The sequence below is a fragment of the Sparus aurata genome, chromosome 2, assembly GCF_900880675.1.
Source record: "Sparus aurata chromosome 2, fSpaAur1.1, whole genome shotgun sequence".
NCBI lineage: Eukaryota > Metazoa > Chordata > Actinopteri > Spariformes > Sparidae > Sparus > Sparus aurata.
Window position 1 is genome coordinate 30,204,989 of NC_044188.1, and position 21,069 is coordinate 30,226,057.

The following is a 21,069-nucleotide window of genomic DNA, read 5'->3' on the forward strand; positions in this document are numbered from 1 at the left end:
TAAAGCCCGCCAAAATTTCACCTTGACCTGGAGTCCCTTTATAGAATTTGTAGAAGGTTTCGCCTTTCAATGATACATCCTAGTGGTGATGGATAGACACAACTGCTTATAATATGCTCAAAACATCAATTTACCTGTTATATGATGAGATGTCTCTGTCTGACTATTTTTGTACTTGTATTTCTCTGTTTATTATTTATGTTTTTGTTTTGTTTTTATTCTTGTTTAAGAGCCTTGAGGGCGGGGGGTGGGGGGATACATTTCCTTTTGTGTAAGCTGTATGCTTGTTAATGAAAAACTGCAAAATAAAGTTTGAAAAAAAAAAAAAAAAAAAATACGGACAATCATTCTTCTTTTTTGTTTGTTTTTGTTTGCACTTTTTGCACATTATTTAAACTGTACATTGATCTTTTACATATTGTTTATATGTATATATATATATATATATATATATATATACATATACATACATACACATATAAATATATATATATTTTGTTCTTAATATATGTTGTTTGTATATCTGGAGTGTGTAACAAAAATAATTTCCCCCTGGGATTATTAAAGTATTTCTGATTCTGATTCTGATTACGAATTCAATATGATATTATGATGCCATTTAGATTGATCAGAATTTTCTGCCAGCAGCAGCTCCAAGAAAGCAGTGGCGCTTAGTCCACCAGTTCGGTTCAGAGTAAAATATTTCAGCATTTATCAGATCAGCAATCATGATCCCCATACGATGTTCCTTCCTGATGAGGGTTCCCTCCAGCACCTTCATGGCATCAACATTTTTAATTTACAGTGATATGTCTCAACATCTATTCAGTGGGTTGACATGAAATTTGGTCCAGGTAAATTCACTTGCATTTCTATTCTTCTAATGCTTTTCCAGTCTACATATCGCTCAAAGTGCTTTATAACACTTGTCACATTCGCTCACTGTGAAATGTCATACAACTGTCAGACAACTGCCAACTGCTCATCAGAAGCAAAGAGTTCAGGACACATCTTGCTTAAGGACACTTCAACATGCAGCTGGAGTAGCTTTGGATTCAAACCAACAACTTTCCTTACTAGACGACCCGTTTTACCTCCTGGGCTACAGCTGCTTCACTAAAGATTCATAACATTTCCTTAACTTTTCATATAGAGCCCAATCCCTGCAGAACTAATGACATTCCCATAAGCCTCAGCTGGACTGTGTTTAGTGCTGGTTAGCAAATGTTAGTATGCTAACTGACTAAGATGGTGGAAATGTAGGTGTTAACTGCTAAATATTGGCTTGTTAGCATTATCAGTGTAAGCATGCTGAAGTTTGCTGTTAATTCAAAGCAACACTGCTTAAGTTCAGTCTCAGAGCTGCTAGCATGGCCTGAGACTGTCAGTCTTGTTTCTCCATACCTTACTGAAATGAAAATACATACGATTTAAAAAAGTTAACTTAGATTTACAAATGTAAAGATCACAATCTAATCAAATAATAGTCCAAAATGCTCAATAAAAAGTAGTTACAGCTGCGTGGTGAGCGTGGGGTGAATGGAGCACATTGGTAGGTAAGTGGCCCAGAAGTGTCAAACCAAATGCAAGAGCAACTTGGATTGTGGTGGCTTTTGCTTGATGACTGGTGACTGAGTACTTAAAAGTCAGCAGACATCATGATGATAACCATCTCCATCTGCCCACGTCATGGCCTGTATCATGTTTCTACTCGGCCCTGAACCTAGCCTGGCCTGCAGCAAAACAAATAAACACACAGAAGAGATGCAGAGACAGCCGAGCATGAAGATCTTATCACCCCGAGGAGTGGAGACAAGTCTAAAAGTCCAAAGGTATCTTTTTCTCTTTATTTTGCACCCTTTAAAAAGTATTCACCCCCTTAACTCTTTTCCCCTTCAATTGCTTTTATAAATAGTATCATAGTACAAATAATTTGGCTTTTTTTGCCAAAAAATGACAAAAAACTCCTCGTCTCCCGCTTGTGACTGACCTAATTCAACAGAGTAACAGTCGACTGGTGCTAGTAGTCTCACAGTTAGTGAAATGTAGATCACCTGACTGCAGTGAATGTGCCTCAAGTGATTGAGGTATAAAGACACTGGAACGTCGAGTCACTCGTTAATCAGTACAAATATACCATGAGGACAAAAGAACACACTAAGCATCTCTGTGAAATGGTCACTGAACATCCCCAGAGTTCAGTTAACTCCATCATTAACAAATGGAAGGAATATGGCACATGTGTAAATCTGCCTGTAGCAGGCCGTCCTCACAAACTGAGTGGCCGTGCAAGAAGGAGACGAGTGAGGGAGGCCGCCAAGACACCCATAACATCTATAAGCTTCATCAGCTGAGATGGGAGACACTCTGCATACAACAACTGTTGCCCGGGTTCTGCACCAGTCAAAGCTTTATGGGAGAGAGGCAAAGACTCTCTTTGACCATGATTCCATTTATAAAAGCAATAAGAGGGGAACACAGTTAGGGGGTGAATACTTTCTAGAGGCACTGTATCTACTGTGATTCTTTACAGCAGTGGCTTGATTACTGTGATTTTCACAGTAACTCTGTGTTTGCTGTCATTTTGACCAAACACACAGTATTCTACTGTGAAATAGAATAATGGATTTCACAGCACATTTCTGTACAATGCTGATAGGGTCAGTATATGTTTTGTTTTCCTTCATTAAACCTTTCCACATATCATGTTCTAGTGTTGAAGTAGCCAGTTGTGTTTTATCTAAACATTGACGATTTGCTGTGCCTGGTTATTTTGCATTTCTGCTGTGACTGTAGCTGCTGTAATGACCCCATTTCTCTGCAGGGCTCCTAACAGTTTTATCATGTTGTGAAAAAAAATACACTCTCTACGCAATAGGCTGCCTATCCCCCGCCAATGCTTCATTATGTGACTTCTGCAGAGTTCATATTTTGAATTTCATCCTCCTAGAGTTGACAGACAGATTGATTAAGTTGGGGTCATGTTCCTACTTCGCCTGGAGCAGTTATATGGGGTTCGCCCTCCTGTGGTCCTGAGACTTCACGTCTGATAAACACTCTCTCACCCGTGCCCCACACCTCTCAAACCAATTTTTGCCTTCTGGGCATTCCTCCAGGACACTGCATCTGAGCGTAGCTAAATGAAATTGTGAAGTATCCCCACAGTGGATGGAGCTGACATAGCCAAAGGGGCAAGATCGAAATCTACTTTCTGAAATTGAGTTCCAGTACGGCTTGCTGGTTCCGGAGGGCAACGAGGGTGAGCCGTCCCACGAGCCAGTCAGTTATTAACCTGTTTCCAAAGAGATGATGACGGGAACAGGGCCTATTGTCTGGAAGTCATTAAGAGAGCCAGGGGTAGCTAGGGAGTGGCCGCATACCTCTGTTAAACCCCCAGCATGTGTACGCACACACACACACACACACACACACACACACACACACACACACCCACCCACGCACACACACAAACACACACATTTGCACTTGCTCCTCAGCTGTGCCTTGTTTTCACTATTGATTTCTTTCTTTTCTTTTCTTTTCTTTTCTTTTAGGTTACTACCAGAATAAGTCTACTCAAACAAATGTTTCTCAGGTATCAGTTTTCTCATACTGTCCAGTGCAGCAGCACTGTATCCCCCTTCAGCTTGAACCGCTCTGTTTCAGGCCGTTTCTTTGAGGCCACCTCCCGATTACCCAGTCTGCTCTGATTGGTCAGCTCACATGCCAACATTGGCTAACATTCCCTACAAGTTCTTATTATGTTTTTAATAAAATGTTTTTATCTAATGTTCAGAGAACATTTTAAGGATGTTTATCATTTCAAATGATGTTCCTATAACGTTAAATGTTAAGAAAGGAAGAATGTTTTAGGTGCCACATTCTGAAGATGTTTTGGTGATGTTGTTGAAGTTTATAACAGAACAGATTATAGAATGTTCTTCCATAAATCATTCCCATAATGTTACAAAATAGCAAAGGAAGAACATTCTTAAGGCAACATTTAGAAAATGTTTTTGGCATGTTTTTAAGGCCTCTGATTACAGAACAGTTTTTATAAAACTTTCCTACAATGTTATATGATAACAAAGGAAGAACATTGTCATGGCAACATGCGGAAAATGTTCAGAATATTATCAAGACATACAATCCCAAAACATTTTTCTAAAATGTTCCTGTAATGTGATATGTTAACAAAGGAAGGATGTTTTAGCTGTAACATTCTTGGGACGTTTTGGGGATATGGGGGAGGTAACATATTATAGAATGTCCTTCTATAAAACATTAACATTAGAATGTTACACGAAAACAAAGGAAGAACATTCTGAAAGCAACAGTTTGAAAATGTTTTCAGGATGTTATTAGGGCCACAGATTATATCACGTTTGTTATAAAACATTTCAACAATGTTATATGATAACAAAGGAAAAACATTCTTTAAGCAACACTTGGAAAATGTTTTCGGGATGTTATGAAGGCCTCAGTTCACAAAACATTCTTTATAGAACATTCCTGTGATGTGATATATTAACAAAGGTGGAACACTTTGTCTGCAACATTCTGAGAATGTTTTGGTGATGTTGCTGAGTTAACATATATAGAATGTTCTTCTTTAAAACATTCCCACAATGTTATATGATAACAAAGGAAGCATATTCTGTCAGCAACACTTGGAAAATGTTTTCGGGATGTTCTGAAGGCCTCAGTTCACAAAACATTCTTTATAGAACATTCCTGTAATGTGATATGTTAACAAAGGTGGAACACTTTGTCTGCGACATTCTGAGAATGTTTTGGTGATGTTGCTGAGTTAATATATATAGAATGTTCTTCTTTAAAACATTCCCACAATGTTATATGATAACAAAGGAAGCATATTCTGTAAGCAACACTTGGAAAATGTTTTAAGAATATTATTAAGGCCTACAATCACAAAACATTCTTCATAGAACATTCCTGTGATGTGATACGTTAACAAAGGTAGAACATTTTGTCTGCAACATTCTGGGAATGTTTTGGTGATGTTGTTCAGTTAACAGATTACAGAATGTTCTTCTTTAAAACATTCCCCCAGTGTTAGATGATAACAAGGAAAAATATTCTCAAAGCAACACTCTGTTTTCAGAGTTCGGCATGTCTTAAGGCATCCAATTACAGAAAGTTTTTTAATAAAACATTCCCACAATGTTAAGCGATATCAACGGAAGAACATTGCCAAAGCAACATGCGGAAAATGTTTTCAGGATGTTATTAAAGCCTCAGATTTCAGCAATTTTTTTATAAAATGTTCCCACGATGTAATGTGATAACAAAGGAAAAACATTCTCAAAGCTAAACACGGAAAATGCTTTGATACCTCAGATCACAGAAAAGAACATTCTAAAATGTTCCTGAAATGTGATATGTTAACAAAGGAAAGATGTTTTAGTTGTAACATTCCTGGGATTTTTTGGGGATGTTGTTAAGGCCTCAGATTACAGAACTTTTTTTATAAAATGTTTCTGTATTGTGATATGTTCACAAAGGAATAACATTCTCACTGCAACATCCTGAGGATGTTTGGGGGACATTGTTTTATAAATAATTACCACAACATTACATGTTCACAAAGGAATAACATTATCACGTTCAGAAAATCTTTTCAGGATGTTATTCAGGCTTCAGATTACAGAATGTTTTTTTTATAAAACGTTTCTGTAATGTGATATGTTAACAAAGAAAGAACATTCTCAAAGCAACATTTGGAAAATGTTTTGGGGATGTTTTTACGGCCTCAGATAACAGAACTTTTTTTTTTAAATGTCATAAACCCATGCCAGCTCCAGGGAAGCTGGCTAAGTTACCTCAGAAAGCCAATGCAAGCCAAGACACGACCAAACACACCACAATGAAGTCGCTAATCCATCCAGACTCCCAGCCGTTTGCAAATGACTTTATCAGCTACAAAGCAACTAATGCCAGATCCATGCTGTCTGGCACCTGGCTGACCTGTGCAAGGTCGCTGTCTGCAGTTGCCCTAATGGCCATCAGTGTCATTCTGATTCTTACACATAGGCCTAGTAGGCTTACCTTATCACAAGCAATCACAATCAATGATTCAGTGATATTCAGGTAAAATCAAACAAATAATTTTATAGCCCAATATTACAAATCACAAAATTACCCCAATGGGTTTTTAAATATGTATTCTACAGCACAGGCTACATGGGACGGATTTCCTACAGGGTGAGCAATGGAGGAAACCTCAGGAAGATCAACAGGATCCCTCTCCTGGGATTGAAAGACATGTAATATGCATGTAAAATGCCAGTATGGACAATCTGGGTGACAAAGGTAGAGATAAATTCAGGAGGATGACAATGTCAGATCAACACAAGTGTTTTACAGTACGTTTTACATTATTGTTGTTGCCAAAAAGTTAAGGTTAAAGTTTAGGTTTAAAGTGCACATGTCTGGGGGATTTGCCAGTTTTGTTGATTTTTTTGTCTTTTTGGGGAAAGAGCAATTGAAAAAACGTAACCCTAACCCTTGTTTTAACTAAAAGAATATAAATGAATAACTCTGTTGAAAGACTTTTGAATATTGATGTTATCAAACTTTTTACATGTGTTAATAGTCCAATTAAAATAGTTAAGGAAATTATCAGCGATCCTAGTAAGGACATTTTTGTCTTAAGATGAAGTAGGAATGTTGTCATAATGTTTTAATGTTTAAATATTTTAAAGAAAGTTATTGCAAAACATTTATAGATTTTTTTCAACTCTAAAATAGTATCTTTCCAGGAACATTAAAAAACTTTCATTTAAAATGTTTTAAGAACATTTGGGCATAATGTTCTAACAGGGCTTTTAGTAAACATTTTAAGGTTATCACTAAACATATTTGTAATGTTTTTAGAGAACGTTATCCTCGAACATGCTGGGAACTTCCCGCTGAGAATGTTTTCAAGAACATTAGGGCCTAACGTTCAAGTAATGTTGTCACTGAACATTTTAGGGAGGTTATCACAAAACATTTTTGGAATGTTTTTAGAGAACGTACGCCTCGAACATTCAGGGACATTTAGAATGAGATGTTTGGGGCGGCTGTAGCTCAGTGGGTAGAGCAGGTTGTCTAGTGATTAGAAGGTTACTGGTTCGAATCCAAGTTCGGTTGAGTTGCATGTTGAAATGGCCTTGAGGAAAATACTAAACCCCAAATTGCTCCTGATGTGCAGTTGGCACCTTGCATGGCAGCCTCCGTCATCAGTGTATGGATGTGTGAGTGGGTGAATGTGGCAAGTACTGGTAAAAGCGCTATATAAATGCAAGTTGATTTTTTTTGAAAATGTCCCACTGAGAACATTAGGGCCCTACATTCAAGCAATGTTGTCACTAAACATTTTAAGGAGGTTATCACAAAACATTTTTGGAATGTTTTTAGAGAACGTTATCCTCAAACATTCTGGGAACTTAACTAAAACTTACCGCTGAAAACGTTTTCAAGAACATTAGGGCCTAACGTTCAAGTAATGTTGTCACTGAACATTTTAAGGAGGTTATCACAAAACATTTTTGGAATGTTTTTAGAGAACGTTATCCTCAAACATTCTGGGAACTTAACGAAAACTTCCCGCTGAGAACGTTTTCAAGAACATTAGGGCATAACGTTCAAGCAATGCTGTTACTAAACATTTTAAGGAGGTTATCACAAAACGTTTTTGGAATGTTTTTAGAGAACATTACCCTCGAACATTCTGGGAACTTAACGAAAACTTCCTGCTGAAAACATTATGAGAACATTCTCAGTAACATTCTCAGAACATTTTTGGAACAATGAATTGCTAGCTGGGTGAGCCCGCACTGCTCACCGTGTCTCTGGTCAGCTCTGTCATGTTTTCAGCTTCCAGATATTTTTACTTCTCTCGTGTGGGGAATTAAAGGCAGTACTACTGACGAGGTGTTCACACACTTCAGGACCAGTGTTTACTGTAGGAGACATGTACGTCTGTTGGCATGGACATTGGAAAATCACGTTAATGTATCCGGGAGTCAGTATGAAGCAGTTAAATGACCTCTTTCATTCACAGAATGATGAAAACAAGCTGTAATAAAGCATTAAAACATGAAAAAACCTTTTCATTATGTGCTATATGTTTTAGTGCTATATATTTGTTTTGGGCAGGTGGGAGGGAGGGAAGCTGTTTCGAGGGAGACTTGAAATGATACGACCACGCCATTTTGAAAAAGTGATGTACAATGTTTAAAATCAATAAAGATATGAGGTAAAAAAAAAAAAAAAAACATCATTTGAATGTGGTGTCTGAACGGTTGAACACAACAAGCGCTTTGAGCTGTAAAGGTGGTATAGAAATGCAAGTTATCCAAAAATCAGTAATTGACAGCATGGTAGAATCTCAATCAAATACTTTTTTGGCATACAACACCTTGATATAATACACTGAAAAAATTGAGAAAATCTGCTTTATTTCTACTCAGACAGGAGAACAGCAGATGGATCAAAACAACACCAGATAGCTGCTGTACTGCTCTACACAATGCAGGAAACTGACCAGCCAAACATGGTGTCCGTGTGTGTACGTCCACATGTACAGAACAAGTGTCTGTGTATGCACACACTGCTGCAACCACACGACGAAAAAGTATTTGTATGCAAATTTCTCTGTACTGAATCAAACGTGGCAAATTGCAACAAAACGTCTCACATGTTGCGAAACATTACTCTTCATTTTGACTTTGTTTTGTCATTAAAAGCAGTGCACAGCAAACGTGTGTTTATATTTCAATTCAGCTGCTGAAAGAGCACTAAATCTTTTGTTTGATTTCTTGTTTGAAGAGAACAGTGAAAAAAGAAAAAAGAAAGTATTATTATAATTTATACATGTGTGCTGCAGGTGTGTTTTTAATGTGAACGAGATCATGCTGACATGCTGCAGGTGTCTTTTGCATATCTGCATGTGTGTATGTGTGTGTGTGGACCTGTAGGTGTGCGTGTGTGTCATTAAGTGGCGGCTTGCCAGGTCACAGTGAAGGCGCACAACGACAGCTGGAGAGCAGGCTGGAAGACAAGACACGCCAATACACATCTCTCTAGACACAGTCGGCTTCCAGCTGGGGTTCAAGTCACTAAGAATGCCCTCAGTGCGTTGCTGTGTGTATGTGCGTGTGTGTATGTGCGTGCATGCATGTGCGACTTGTGCTGTATCATGTCAGTCAGGCCTATTTGAACAGCCAGCTGAACTTAAAGTACTGTATCTTCCTACCCTGACAGACAGGTGAGGGTGTGGCAGGAAGAGCAAGCTGCAATTATGATTCAAACAGCAGTGTTTCAGGATCTGACGACGTGGGTGAAAAAATGGCATGGCGTTGATTGTGAGAAGAGGAGCAGCGTAAACACAGCAAACCTTTGTGCATGGATACAGTACATTAGTATTTTCTGTATGTTTGATGTGAGCTATGCACGGGGGATCTCCCGTGGCAGAAACACAGAAACAAAGGTGCCCTTGTGTTGGTTCACTCTGAACCACATGATTCCACAGAAGATAACATTCTTCCACAAAAAAGTTTGGTAATTACAGATAAAGGGGGAACAAACCTGAACCAAACCCTTTACAAGCAGACTTTAGGGTAAAGAAAACGCGCAAGGCCCGCCAGGTTACCACTACTGTAATGTCATTCAGAGGTATAACCTTCTAACCTTTAAAAAAGTGGTGTGTCTTGCTGATGTTTGTTTAGTGTACAAAGCTCTCAATGCTCTAGCCCCTCCCCCATTAAAAGAGTTCATAACGTTACGCTCAGAGAATGGGAGGACAATTAGGATGAAGTGCAATACAGCGTAGATCTCCTGAGTCTGAGAAATCAGCCCTCTCTGTTACAGCGACCAATTTTTGGAACTCAATATGAAGTTATATGAGAGAATGCTGCCGCTTCACTGATTTTGAATTTAAGATGAGATCGTGGCTAAAATCAACTCAGTCATGTACTCATCACACATAACACACACATGTTTATTGCTGCCATATTTCAATGTTTTGAAATCCTGTTGTTGTCGTTGCTGAGGTGCTGATGTATTTGTACAGAGACTATATTTTTCTTATATTTTGTAACTGTTTTTATACTGTAATTCTTTTTCTCTGTCTCCTGCCCATTAAATGCAGATGTAAATTAGCTTTTAGCTAAACTTGGTACAGCTAAGAGGCTATGCACTGTCTCTGTAAAATAAACAAACAAGATACATAAGGAGCTGATGTTGTCCGTAGCAACCTGCATCATTTTGGAAAGCCGGTTCCAAAACTGTGTGGTATTATTGCCCTCTCAACCTGCTGCCTGCTGCGCTCCATTATATGCACACTAGGTTTGCATAAAGGATGTGTGCGAGGATAGAGGTGTGTGTAGGTGTAAAGTGTTCCAGCTTTGTGTCAGCTGTGACTTTACAGGCAAGACGAAATAGCGAGCCTCACTGAGGACCACCTCTGCTCCAAATAAAAAGAGTCTCAATACTGGCCTCATAAATGTCATACTTTCCAGAGCAGGACTGAGCGCCCTTGAAGTAATTAACATCCTCTGTGGCCCTCCTGCCATTCACCTAACACACCATGGTAACACATGATCACAGCCACTCTGTCCCACTATCACATGATTCTGCAATATGTTAGTTAAGGAGTCAATGTCCACAAGGTGTCCAGAATCCACAAAAGTATGTAAAATAAAATATGTCTCCCATTGAAGCTCATGTATTTGTACTTCTGTGCAAATTTCGAAGCATATCCCAGCCAATGGAAGCATTTGGGTTAAACTGGATTGTGTTGCGAGACTGCTCTGAGAAATTTCTGGCAAATTCCTTGCAATTAATAAAGGCATTGGTTGGATTTGCCTTCATTCTTGCCAACTGCAAAATCACAAATTCCAAAACACACTCAAATGTATGTAAACACAAAAGCCTGAAAATGGGAAGACAAAAGAGAATAAATCTTCAAAATAGTGTTTCCAAATATTTAGACAGATTTGACAGATTAAATTTTTTTCTGCTCTGAAAAAAACACATAAATCTCTGATCAGGAGAATGCCAGGAAACAAACATACACGTCATCTATTGGCTAAGTGATGCAGCAACCACAGGATGGAAAGAAGTCGGGAGAGTCTATATTTCTGTTTAATCAGTGTCGTAGTTTGAGTTGCGGTTTTGTTGTTTCCTGTTTTATTTGGAAGTTCTGCCCTCATATGCAATGTTTTGCTTTTCATTCCCTCCCTTTGTGTGATTTTCCACCCTATTTCTGTGTTCACCTGTGTCCTATTAGTCAATCAGTCTGTCATATAGTCTGTGTGCTCCCTGCTGTCCTTGTGTGAGCCTGTTCCTGTGCCTTTGTGTCCCTTCTCCCATGGTTTGTTTCTGGCTTTTATTCCTTGTGCTTTTCTTGGTTTGAACTTTGTTTCGCTTTTGTGTTTGGGCTTTGTATTTTTTTTTATTTTGTATTTTTTCAGATCTCGGTTTACAGCTTTTGTTATTAAAAGCTTGATTTTTGTTCTTTACCCCGCCTGCCTCCTGAGTGTCTTGCGACTGGGTCCTCACTATTTTGCTACACTTAACACAGAGTCAAGAGGAGGCCAAAGAGGAAACAAATTCAACTATGATTCAACTGATAATAACTCAGAAAACATTGAGCACTAAAACACTGACACCATCTGGTCACCATTGATGACGTGGTCAACTAGATGAGACACAGACACAAGACACTTTAAAACCAGTTTTGATAGCCTTAGAAAACAGGCTTGATTTTGGCTTGACTCATCAGTTTTGAAATGTATTCTGTGGAGTTTAGAGGGAGTTTCACAAGACCAGTGTTTGGACATCTCTTTTTCAAAACCAGAACCATGTAATCATTCTGGTCAAGTGAAAACATAAAATTACCCAAAACTGGACCGAAGAGGTTTGAACGGGACAAAAGCGACAATTACTTCTCCTCATTTCACAGTGCTGATTTGACATATTCGACTCTGGTCTGAAAACCACATTAACCGCACCTCCCAGAAACTCATGTTACTGCTTCTTCATAAATCCTTAACCATCCTGGTTGAGGGCTGTTGTGCAACAGCAGTGACACAGCCGGTGACATGCATGCATGGCGTAAGAAGAACTTAAAATGTGTGTGGGACAATTTTATCAGAGGGTTGCAGTTCTTTCCTATGATTTTTGTGTAATTGCATTAAGTTTATTTGTCATATAATTTATTCTGGTATGTTATATCATGTAGTTTGATAATATGGCTGGCTGGAGTAGCATAAGGAACATTAAAGCTAGGGTCTGTAATGTTGTTCAGAAACACATTTTGTTATACTGGGTGAAATGATCCTGCTATCCTGAGAGTAGTCAATACATTATGTATTCAGAAAAAGGAACGAAAATAATCGGACCTCTGTGGCAGCTGTAGGACTGAGAAAAATCTGACCAATCCGTGCCGTCCGGCCCGGACAGCACGGATTGGTCAGATGCACGGACTGGTCAGATGCCTTCATGTCTCGTCCTCTGTCCCTCCCTCCTCCGCGTGCACACACATTACGTTTCACTGATGCCGGAAATATTCAGCACACTCCTCTGCAGAAATACTAGTTGCAGGAGAAGACGTTCATTTGGTTACAATGGCAGAGAAAATGCAGCCAGCGTTACTTGTAACAGCTCACCCCGCTAAAAAGGCAAGGAAAAGAAAGCCTGAGGCAGAAAAGGCTGCGACGAAAAAGGCTCTGGATAAAGAAAGAAGTCGGACCGAGTCAACATTTGACGTTTGAGCGGTGGAGACAACTGGGGCATGTGAAGGGCTTGAAAAGTGATGCAGAGGTTGCTCTCTTTCTGTTGGACAAGTAATTATTTGTTTTGTTTCAGGGGGATTTGTTATTTTCATGAAATATGTGAGGTTTGCCAACTTGGCTACGTTTGTAGATCGTATTAGCCCAATGCTAACGTTAGCTTCTTTGTGTGTTGTTTTTAGCCATGAGAATGGCTAATGAGTCGGCCCAATTTCCACTGGATAGGGGTCCGCTGGGTCGCGGCTCCGATCCGGTTTTGCTCCGCCGTCCGGCAATCCCCACCGGTTGCGGTTCGAGTCCGCAACGGCGCAGTACGGTAGACAGCTGGCCTCACGATTTATGCTAATGTCAACACGGAGTGTTTTATTTTGAAAAGTAACCGGATGTAGTTTGTTATTTTGGCGCTTGACTTCCTGTCTGCTCCGTGCTAAATTCAGCTGAATTGCTGCATCTCTCTCCGGCATCTCCTTCTCCCTGCTGAGTCCCACTGAGCCTGGTTTATGCTTCTGCGTCGCGGCGACGGCGTAGCAACGTCGTTGACCCTACGCCGTCATTGAGCATTCGAAGTTCTTCGTCGAGGGAACGCGTTGTTCTGCAATTCACCGCCAAGTTGCTAGGGGGGTTTGGCTGTGTCTTTGTTTGGTTTCGGGGGGTTCATATCGGATTCCTTGGTTTTCTTCCGGTCAGACAGTAAACAATGGCAACTGAGATGGAGCGGGTGTTTTTGGAGATGGAGCTCGTGGATATTGAACAACAAATGCTGTTATTACAAATGTTGAAGCGCAGGCGACACAGAAGAAGAAGCAACTGCCTGAAATGACGTTCTGAGCGGACCAATCACAGTCCTTGCCGTTCGCATCTCGAGGCGTCGACGTGACGCGTAGTCAGGATTTTTTGGAGGCGCACGTCAGGCTACGGCGTAGGGTCCGCGTAGGGGTCTGCGTCGACGACGTAGCTATGCCGTCGCCGCGACGCAGAAGCATAAATCAGGCTTAACAGATGCGCGTTCAAGTTTGTGGGGGAGTGGCTTTGGACGGAGCACTGACGGGATGGGGGGGTGGAACTCAGAGGAGGTGCCACTTTCAAATCTTGCTAGCTCTCTTGCTAGCTCTCCAGGATTGTAGACCCTAGCTTTAATTGGTAGGCCCCCCAATTCCCACTGGATTACCCCCAATTTCCACTGGATACAGGTCCGCTGTGTTGCGGCTCCAATCCGGTTTTGCTCCGCAGTCCGCCAATCCCCACCGGTTGCGGTTTGAGTCCGCCACGGCGCAGTACGGTAGACAGCTGGCTCACGAGGCAGAGGAGTTCCCGCGATAATCACATAATCACTCACGACCGCAGTTATAGGTCTGTGTTATTAAAAACAACAACACGAAGTGTTCCCGACCGAAGGATTAGCAGAAGAGCTTGTGATGGTCTCTTTTGTGAGATTTGTGTACTGGTGTCAACACGGAGTGTTTTATTTTGAAAGGTAACCGGATGCTGTTTCTTATTTTGGCGCTTGACTTCCTGTCTGCTCCGTGCTAAATTCAGCAGAATTGCTGCGTCGTGCTCTGGCATCCGCCAGATATAGAAGTCCTGCGTATCTGTGCCGGAGGGCTCCGGACTGCCGGAGCTGGGACGGAGCAAATACGCAGCGCAGCAGACCTGGTGGGGATTGACGCATAGACTAAAGTGAAACGTATTTGCACTGCTGGCGTGGCGGAGACGCAACGCAGCGGAGACGTATCCAGTGGAAATTGGATTGCCGAAACTTCTGCTAATCCTTCGGTCGGGAACACTTTTAATAACACAGACCTATAACTGTGGTCGTGAGTGATTATGTGATTATCGCGGGAACTCCTCTGGCTCTGATGCCAGAGCCAGTATGGCCATTGAATCTTAAGCAGTTAGCTTAGCTTAGCATACATACTGGAGACGGATGGAAACGGCAGTATGGCCGCAACGCAGCGGACCCGTATCCAGTGGAAATTACAGATCCCTAACCCAGTTCACATATATGAATATATAAATAAGGAAAAGTATGTAAATTGATTCAAGACTCATTTATAATAGCTTAAATCACTTTATGGTAGTGGGTTAATAGCCCACTACCATAAAAAATGGTAGTGAGTTGAACTATGAGGGAATAAAACAAAGAATGAAGTTATGATTGCAATGAATCAACTTAAATAATGCAATGATGCTATTTTTAAAATACTTTTTTAAAAGGTTTTACATTAAAAGTTACATTACTTTTTAATTTCCATGCATTGAAACTTTATTTTAAAATTACATATTTTTAAATATTGGGTTACGGTTTTTATCTTAAGTGTTTATTTGTATTTATTCCCATCAAATTATATTCTAATTAAAAAGTAAATGTATTAAATTGATCACTATTAGTTTTCGATTCATTTTAATAACATCTTACCCTCATAAAACACAACGTCAACCCACTTACACCAGTCCCTGAACATACGGTTGAGAAACAGCACATTAGACAAAAAATTCTTGTCTCTTTTATAGTCTGATTACATAAAGTAAAGTAAATTCATTGTGGCCTATTGAGCTCCCTCCATCTCTCTGGTTGTACATCAGACCACGGGGTCACTCAGGTGGTCGTGGACACAGGAGGACAGCCAAGAACAGGCGCTCGGCTATTGGCACGGCTCCTACTGACCTCCCTCCCTCTTGTCCAGTGGACTACCTGTGCCGCGTAAATCTGACACTTTATTTATTTTCTGTATTCAGTGGCTGTCTGGGTTGTGCTTGTGTTTTTTTCTCACGGTTATTTAAAACAAACAACCAGTGGTGGAGCCGACGCAGCGGACTATGAGAAATGGTTGCCCCAGTAAACGGCCCCAATGACTGGCTATAGGAGCTACAGTGTCTTTGGGCTCATTTGGTAGAGCAGACAGGCCGGGTGGTGGGTCGCACCGACACCTATGCTTGTATGACACATCCACACAGCACAGCAGCACTCTCCTCATCTAGATACGTAAAAGAAAAAAGAAGTAAAGAAAGAAGTAAAAAGCTAATATTAGGCAATAAGTGTACTCTGTTGCGGTCACGGAGTTCAGTGTAAACCGCCACTGAGCATCTTACTGCACTTAAGTATAGACATTAATCATAGTGCATACTAAAAATGTATCAATTTACAAGTTCGGAAAGTAATGGTTAGAAATTCCACTATGGTCCACCCGTAAAGACATACTTGTGAGAGTGAGTGAGTTATCGCATTAACTTGCATTAACAATGATGTTAAATGTCCCTGACTACCTCTGTAGTCTCATTTAACCGCTTGTTAGCAACCATACCTTTGAGAAAATATGAATGCTTCAAATGTGGGGTATTTATATGTGGGGTGATCTCTGTAAAGCCTGATCAGTTTCTCTTTGCACTGCTAAAATGCCACACACAATCCCATACACATGCAGGACTCTGCTGCCCATTGGCTGCTAATAGCTAACTTGCTCTAGTCCTGCCGATATCAGTACAGAATTGTTCTTGTTGAGAGAATCATCTGGTAGGGCTTTGAAGCTGAACCTGTCCTTCAAAAGACCCTTGGCTCCATGGAGTTTTGTTTGTGCTTGTCATTTATGAAGACACGCTTTCTGATTTCCCAAACTACGGGGCAAGCCGACGGTCATAACATGCCTGCTTTAACTGTGCGTTTAAAAAAATGAACACTTTGCCACTTGGGCATGGAGGTATAAAGCATTATGGATGTTAAGCTTATGATATATTATGTCAACATCTGTCAACTTTATAAATCTTAGTATATGTTGCCATGCCTGATGCATTATAGACATGACCTTTATAGAAAGGACTTTCTTCTCTACAAACATTCAGTACTCACATTCGTCTTGCTGGACACAGCAAATGTGGCTCGGCTGGAGAAGCGGGCGGTGGAGGGGCTGCTGCCTGACACTGGGCCGGTCATCATGGAGGAAACTCTGGCACCCACAGGCGGACTGCTGGAAGTCGGGGAGGATGAGAGGGGGGCAGGTGGGGACACAGGACTGGACTGACTGCCATAGGTCTGAGCCTGGCTCCCCAGGCTGCAGGACTGGATATGGAGGTGAGCCTGGCTCTGAGTGTTAGCCTGAGCCTGAGCCTGACCCTTTCCGTAGACCACTTCTTTAATCTCCTGATGATTCTTCTGAATGTCACTGAGGTGATTCTTGTTATTCTGACTGTGATTGTGGCTGTAGTTGAAGGTACTCCTGTCACACGTCATCCCACTCAGGAGCTCCACCTGTCGGGTGAGAACGTCCAGCTGACTCTTGAGCTGTCGGTTCTCCTGCTGGAGCTGAGCCACAGCTCGTCCAAGAGGCCCACTCAGGTTGGCTGTCTCCTCCAGACGTCTTTCCATGCCCAGCTTAAAAGTGCTGACATCCATGTGGATCTCCCTAATGGCATCTCTGAGAGTCTTCTCATAGCGTGCTAGAGCTGCACACACTGTCTCCCCTTCTGGAGAGGGAGACCGGGGGTGACACAAGTCTCCCATCTCAGCCAAGGAAGGGGCTTCCATCGTGGAAAACAATTGTGAAATCAGTTGTGAGTCTGAGATCGAGCTCCTCTAGCCACTGGAGAATGGCTTATGTCAGAGTGCTGAGGGATGGGCTGGACGGGGGGCTGAGATACAAGGGTTAGGAAGTGAAAGTTTGTGGAGGAGGCAAAGGTCTGGTTTTATCCCCACTCTTTCAGATTTTTCCTGGGACGTCCTGGGTTGCTTCTCCTTCAATAAGATCTGCTTTTCAGGTACTTCTTCAGGTAATTTCTTTTGTCTGAAAGGTGAAGGGACAAGAGTTCACCTTAAGTTTGTGGTACTGTGCTTAGCTGGGAAAGAATGTGACATCCTGTGCAAACAGCTACATTTCAAATTATTCAAGAAACTGTGAAATTAAGGCTTTTTAATAAGGCAATTAAGAACCCAAAACATCACAAACTTGATCCAAACAACTGCTCTGACCGTCTTTCCTGCACTGAACTGAACTCGAGACTCTGTTTTTAAGGAGTCAGAATGACAGACAGAAAGCTCAAATGTCTTTGGGCCAGCTAAGTTTCATAACAGTCATAAAACACGTCAATGAGGTCATCTTCACTCACAGCTACAATAAACCTACCTCAGCTTGGCCCTCTGCTGCAACTCCGTAGAGATCCCTCGGCGCTCAACAGCTTGTGAGTGCGTCTGTGGAAGTGTGTGTACTCTGCCGGCTCTCTGGTTTGTTTAAACTCTCAGGTTGATCACTTCTCTCTTTAAGCCTGGAGGAGGAGGGAGGATAGAGGGAGGGATAAAGTAGGAGGAGGTTGGTGGTGGTGGTGGCGGTGGTGGAGGGAAGAAACAACATGAAAAGAGTAGTAAATGTAAGGGGGGGAGAGAGGCGGGCCAGGTCGCTTTTATATGCTTGCACTGTGCAAACTGTCAGAAGGAGGACTCCTCTCTCTTAGTTTTCACTCCTCCTCTTCTTTTTGTTACTTTCCCTGCTCTGTGCAACATTTTGCTTTTTCTCTCTCATCTGTTCTTTTCACTTTTTTAATTGAACAAAATATATGACTAGAGGCATATTTTCAGTGTTGCATTACTTGTGTGTGTGAGTAATTTATCACTATCTTTTTATTGATGGCAGCTGTGTCAACATGGTGGTTATTTCTATCATAAGTGAAGCATCAATACTGTTGCCACGGTGACCTCGTAAAACATATGTCTGTAAGTGTGATGACTTTGACTGTGTCACCTTTACAGTAGATAATACAATAGATACAAAAAATAAATAAATAAAAAATAATAAAAAAATAATTTCATTCTGAGTTACTACTAATCTACTAGAGTAGATTTATATGCTTTAATGCTTAATAAAACACTTTAGTTTCCTCACACTGTCCAGTGCAGCAGCATTGTAATCCCCCTTCTGTCTGAAACACACTGTCTGAGCCGTTGTGTCTTTAAGGGCCCCCCTTCCTAATACCCAGTCTGCTCTGATTGGTCCCACAGTAGCTCACATGGGCCTGAGCCAGCATCGCTCACTGATGATCTTCTCTGACGGGTTTTCAGCTTCCAGATAGTTTCACTTCTACTGTGAATATATAAGATACTTTAGGTGCACACGAAGCAACATAACAAACTTAAGGAATTGAAAAAAAGCACAACATGTCCCCTTTAACATGATCAAATGAAATTTCGTTTGTAGCGATAAGTGTAATTAAGGTCTCGATTTCTACTTCAGCTTTATTTCCACAGCCAATCCCAATACACACTTTACACTTATTTTCCCCCGATCTCTGTCTCTATCTTATCTCGATATCATTACCTTCCCATCCCCTTGTTCTTATGGTGTTTTGTTAAAATAAGAAATGTTGAAAATTTAACAGATAAAGATGGGAAATGTAGGCCGGTTTATCTTCCACATTTTTAAATTTGTTACATTTTTCTAATATTTTCTATTCTATTGTAGTTGAGTGTATCGTGGCCCAACCAGACACACAGACAGACGGACAGACAGACAGAAAACTTCGCTGCTGAGGACCACTACCCTCCCCCTTGTAACTAGACCCCAACAGAGCAAACATTTAACTCCAGATAGCAATTGTGTGTATGACTTCGACATTCCACCCTCCTGCTTACTGTCAACTGTGTGTGTATGTGTGCGTGTGTGTGTGTGTGTGTAGGATTGTGTGAGAGAGGTGCCACAGGGAGTGTTGGGAGATGAGGAGGGGGTTTGGTGAGGTGATTTACTGGAAGATTGTCTCCCCGTCTCTCGTGCCCCCTCTATCTTACGCACACTCACTCCCTTAGGTTTATGTGAGTCTGCTGGGGGCAGTACAAGACACAGACCGCAACAAACAACCGCAGAGGGCAGAGGTCACGGGTGTCAGCATTATTGGTCATCTGAGATTTATCTTGGTCTGAAGTATGTCCACATTACTTCTAATAAATCTGTGAATAAATGGTTTCCTCTATTGACACAGTTTTCCATTCCTGAAAGGCGAGCTTTAATGTCTCCATGAACACAGGTCTTGCTTCATTTCTCACCTTTACAACAGTATCAGGCCAACAGTGGCAAAAAAGTTTTCTTCATCCTGGAAACACATTACAAATGTTGGGGACTCATCCTGCACTTGGGACATATATTAATTTTTTCCAAATAAATAATAAATAATACATTTAATTTCATTTAAATAAACAATTTTATGGAGCCCCCTCAGGGTCATGGCGAGAGTTTTTTAGGACTACTTTTGCATTACCTCACTATGTTTTTGCAGTGATTTTTGTGTTACCTAACAGTACTTCTGAGTTCCCTCGCAATAGTCTTTTCCTTCTGTTCTTTCCAAACCACGGTATCATCGATCAATCACATCCACCTCAGTCTTCTTTGGTCTCACTGCTCCGGTCGGGAGTTCACTGATCCTCCGGAGCTGCTGTTCCCTGTCAGAGTGTGTCTGGGCTCAGTAGGCAGACCTGACAGGCTGGCTGTCTGCTGTCGCCTGGCGAGATGAAATGAGATGTTGACAAGCTAAAAGATACATCTTCAATAATAAAAACTAAGTCAAAATGTATGCTTTGTTTTCGTTGACAGGATGAGATGGATCTAAAATGTCAGTGGTGGAAAAAATACTAGATCTACCATCACGCTTTATATTCAGCAAGAGAAATACAATGCAGGTTAAAGCAAGACGTCTGGTCGGATGTGTCCAAGCCCAATTGAAACGTTTAAAGAGAGAAACCATTTTGACTTAAAGTTGACTAAAATGTAATGACTTAACTTTTTGTTGAGTAAAACTGGACAAAACAATGAAACTGCCGAAATGAACACTGCTCATATTCACAAACTCACTAACTCCACACTCAGTTGGCCTCAGCTCTAAAAAAAGTATTGCTTCCGTGTTTTTCAGCTTATTGCTTTGATTTTTAAACCCCATGCCAAGGCTATATGGGTTTCCTCTCGCTGCTCCATGAATCCTGTTTATAGCAGGCAGCTGTTTCAGTGAAAAACCTGCACCAAAGGACAGACAGACAAATATAGCATCACTAGCTACAAAACACAGGGCAGCAGTGAGCGGGTAAAAAGCCAGATATTTAGTCTCATGAGCTGGTTTAGACCAGTGGTTCTCAACCGCCTATACATTATGCAGGTGCATTTTTTATTTTTTCTTATTATGTGGTTACTTTTATGTGTCATATCGTTAGAAAGCATTAAATGCATGAATGCAAAATAATAATAACTTGATCTAACTGGACAGGAGTGAGTTGCGTACATTCACAAGTTTTCTTTTTAATTGA

The 21,069-nt window shown here is 41.0% G+C and overlaps 1 protein-coding gene across 1 annotated transcript in view; it reads right to left on the bottom strand.

Annotated features, from left to right (window-relative positions):
• Window positions 1-20,451, bottom strand: part of smtnl (smoothelin, like) — a 52,078-nt gene extending 31,627 nt beyond the window's left edge. The window contains exons 1-3 of the mRNA XM_030408456.1: window positions 20,067-20,451; window positions 17,915-18,053; window positions 16,645-17,575 (exon numbers count right to left, since the gene is read on the bottom strand). Coding sequence (XP_030264316.1) covers window positions 16,645-17,319 — 675 coding nt within the window. The 5' untranslated portion in view covers window positions 17,320-17,575; window positions 17,915-18,053; window positions 20,067-20,451. The remainder of the gene's footprint in view (window positions 1-16,644; window positions 17,576-17,914; window positions 18,054-20,066) is intronic.
• Between the last annotated feature and the right edge of the window lie 618 nt (window positions 20,452-21,069).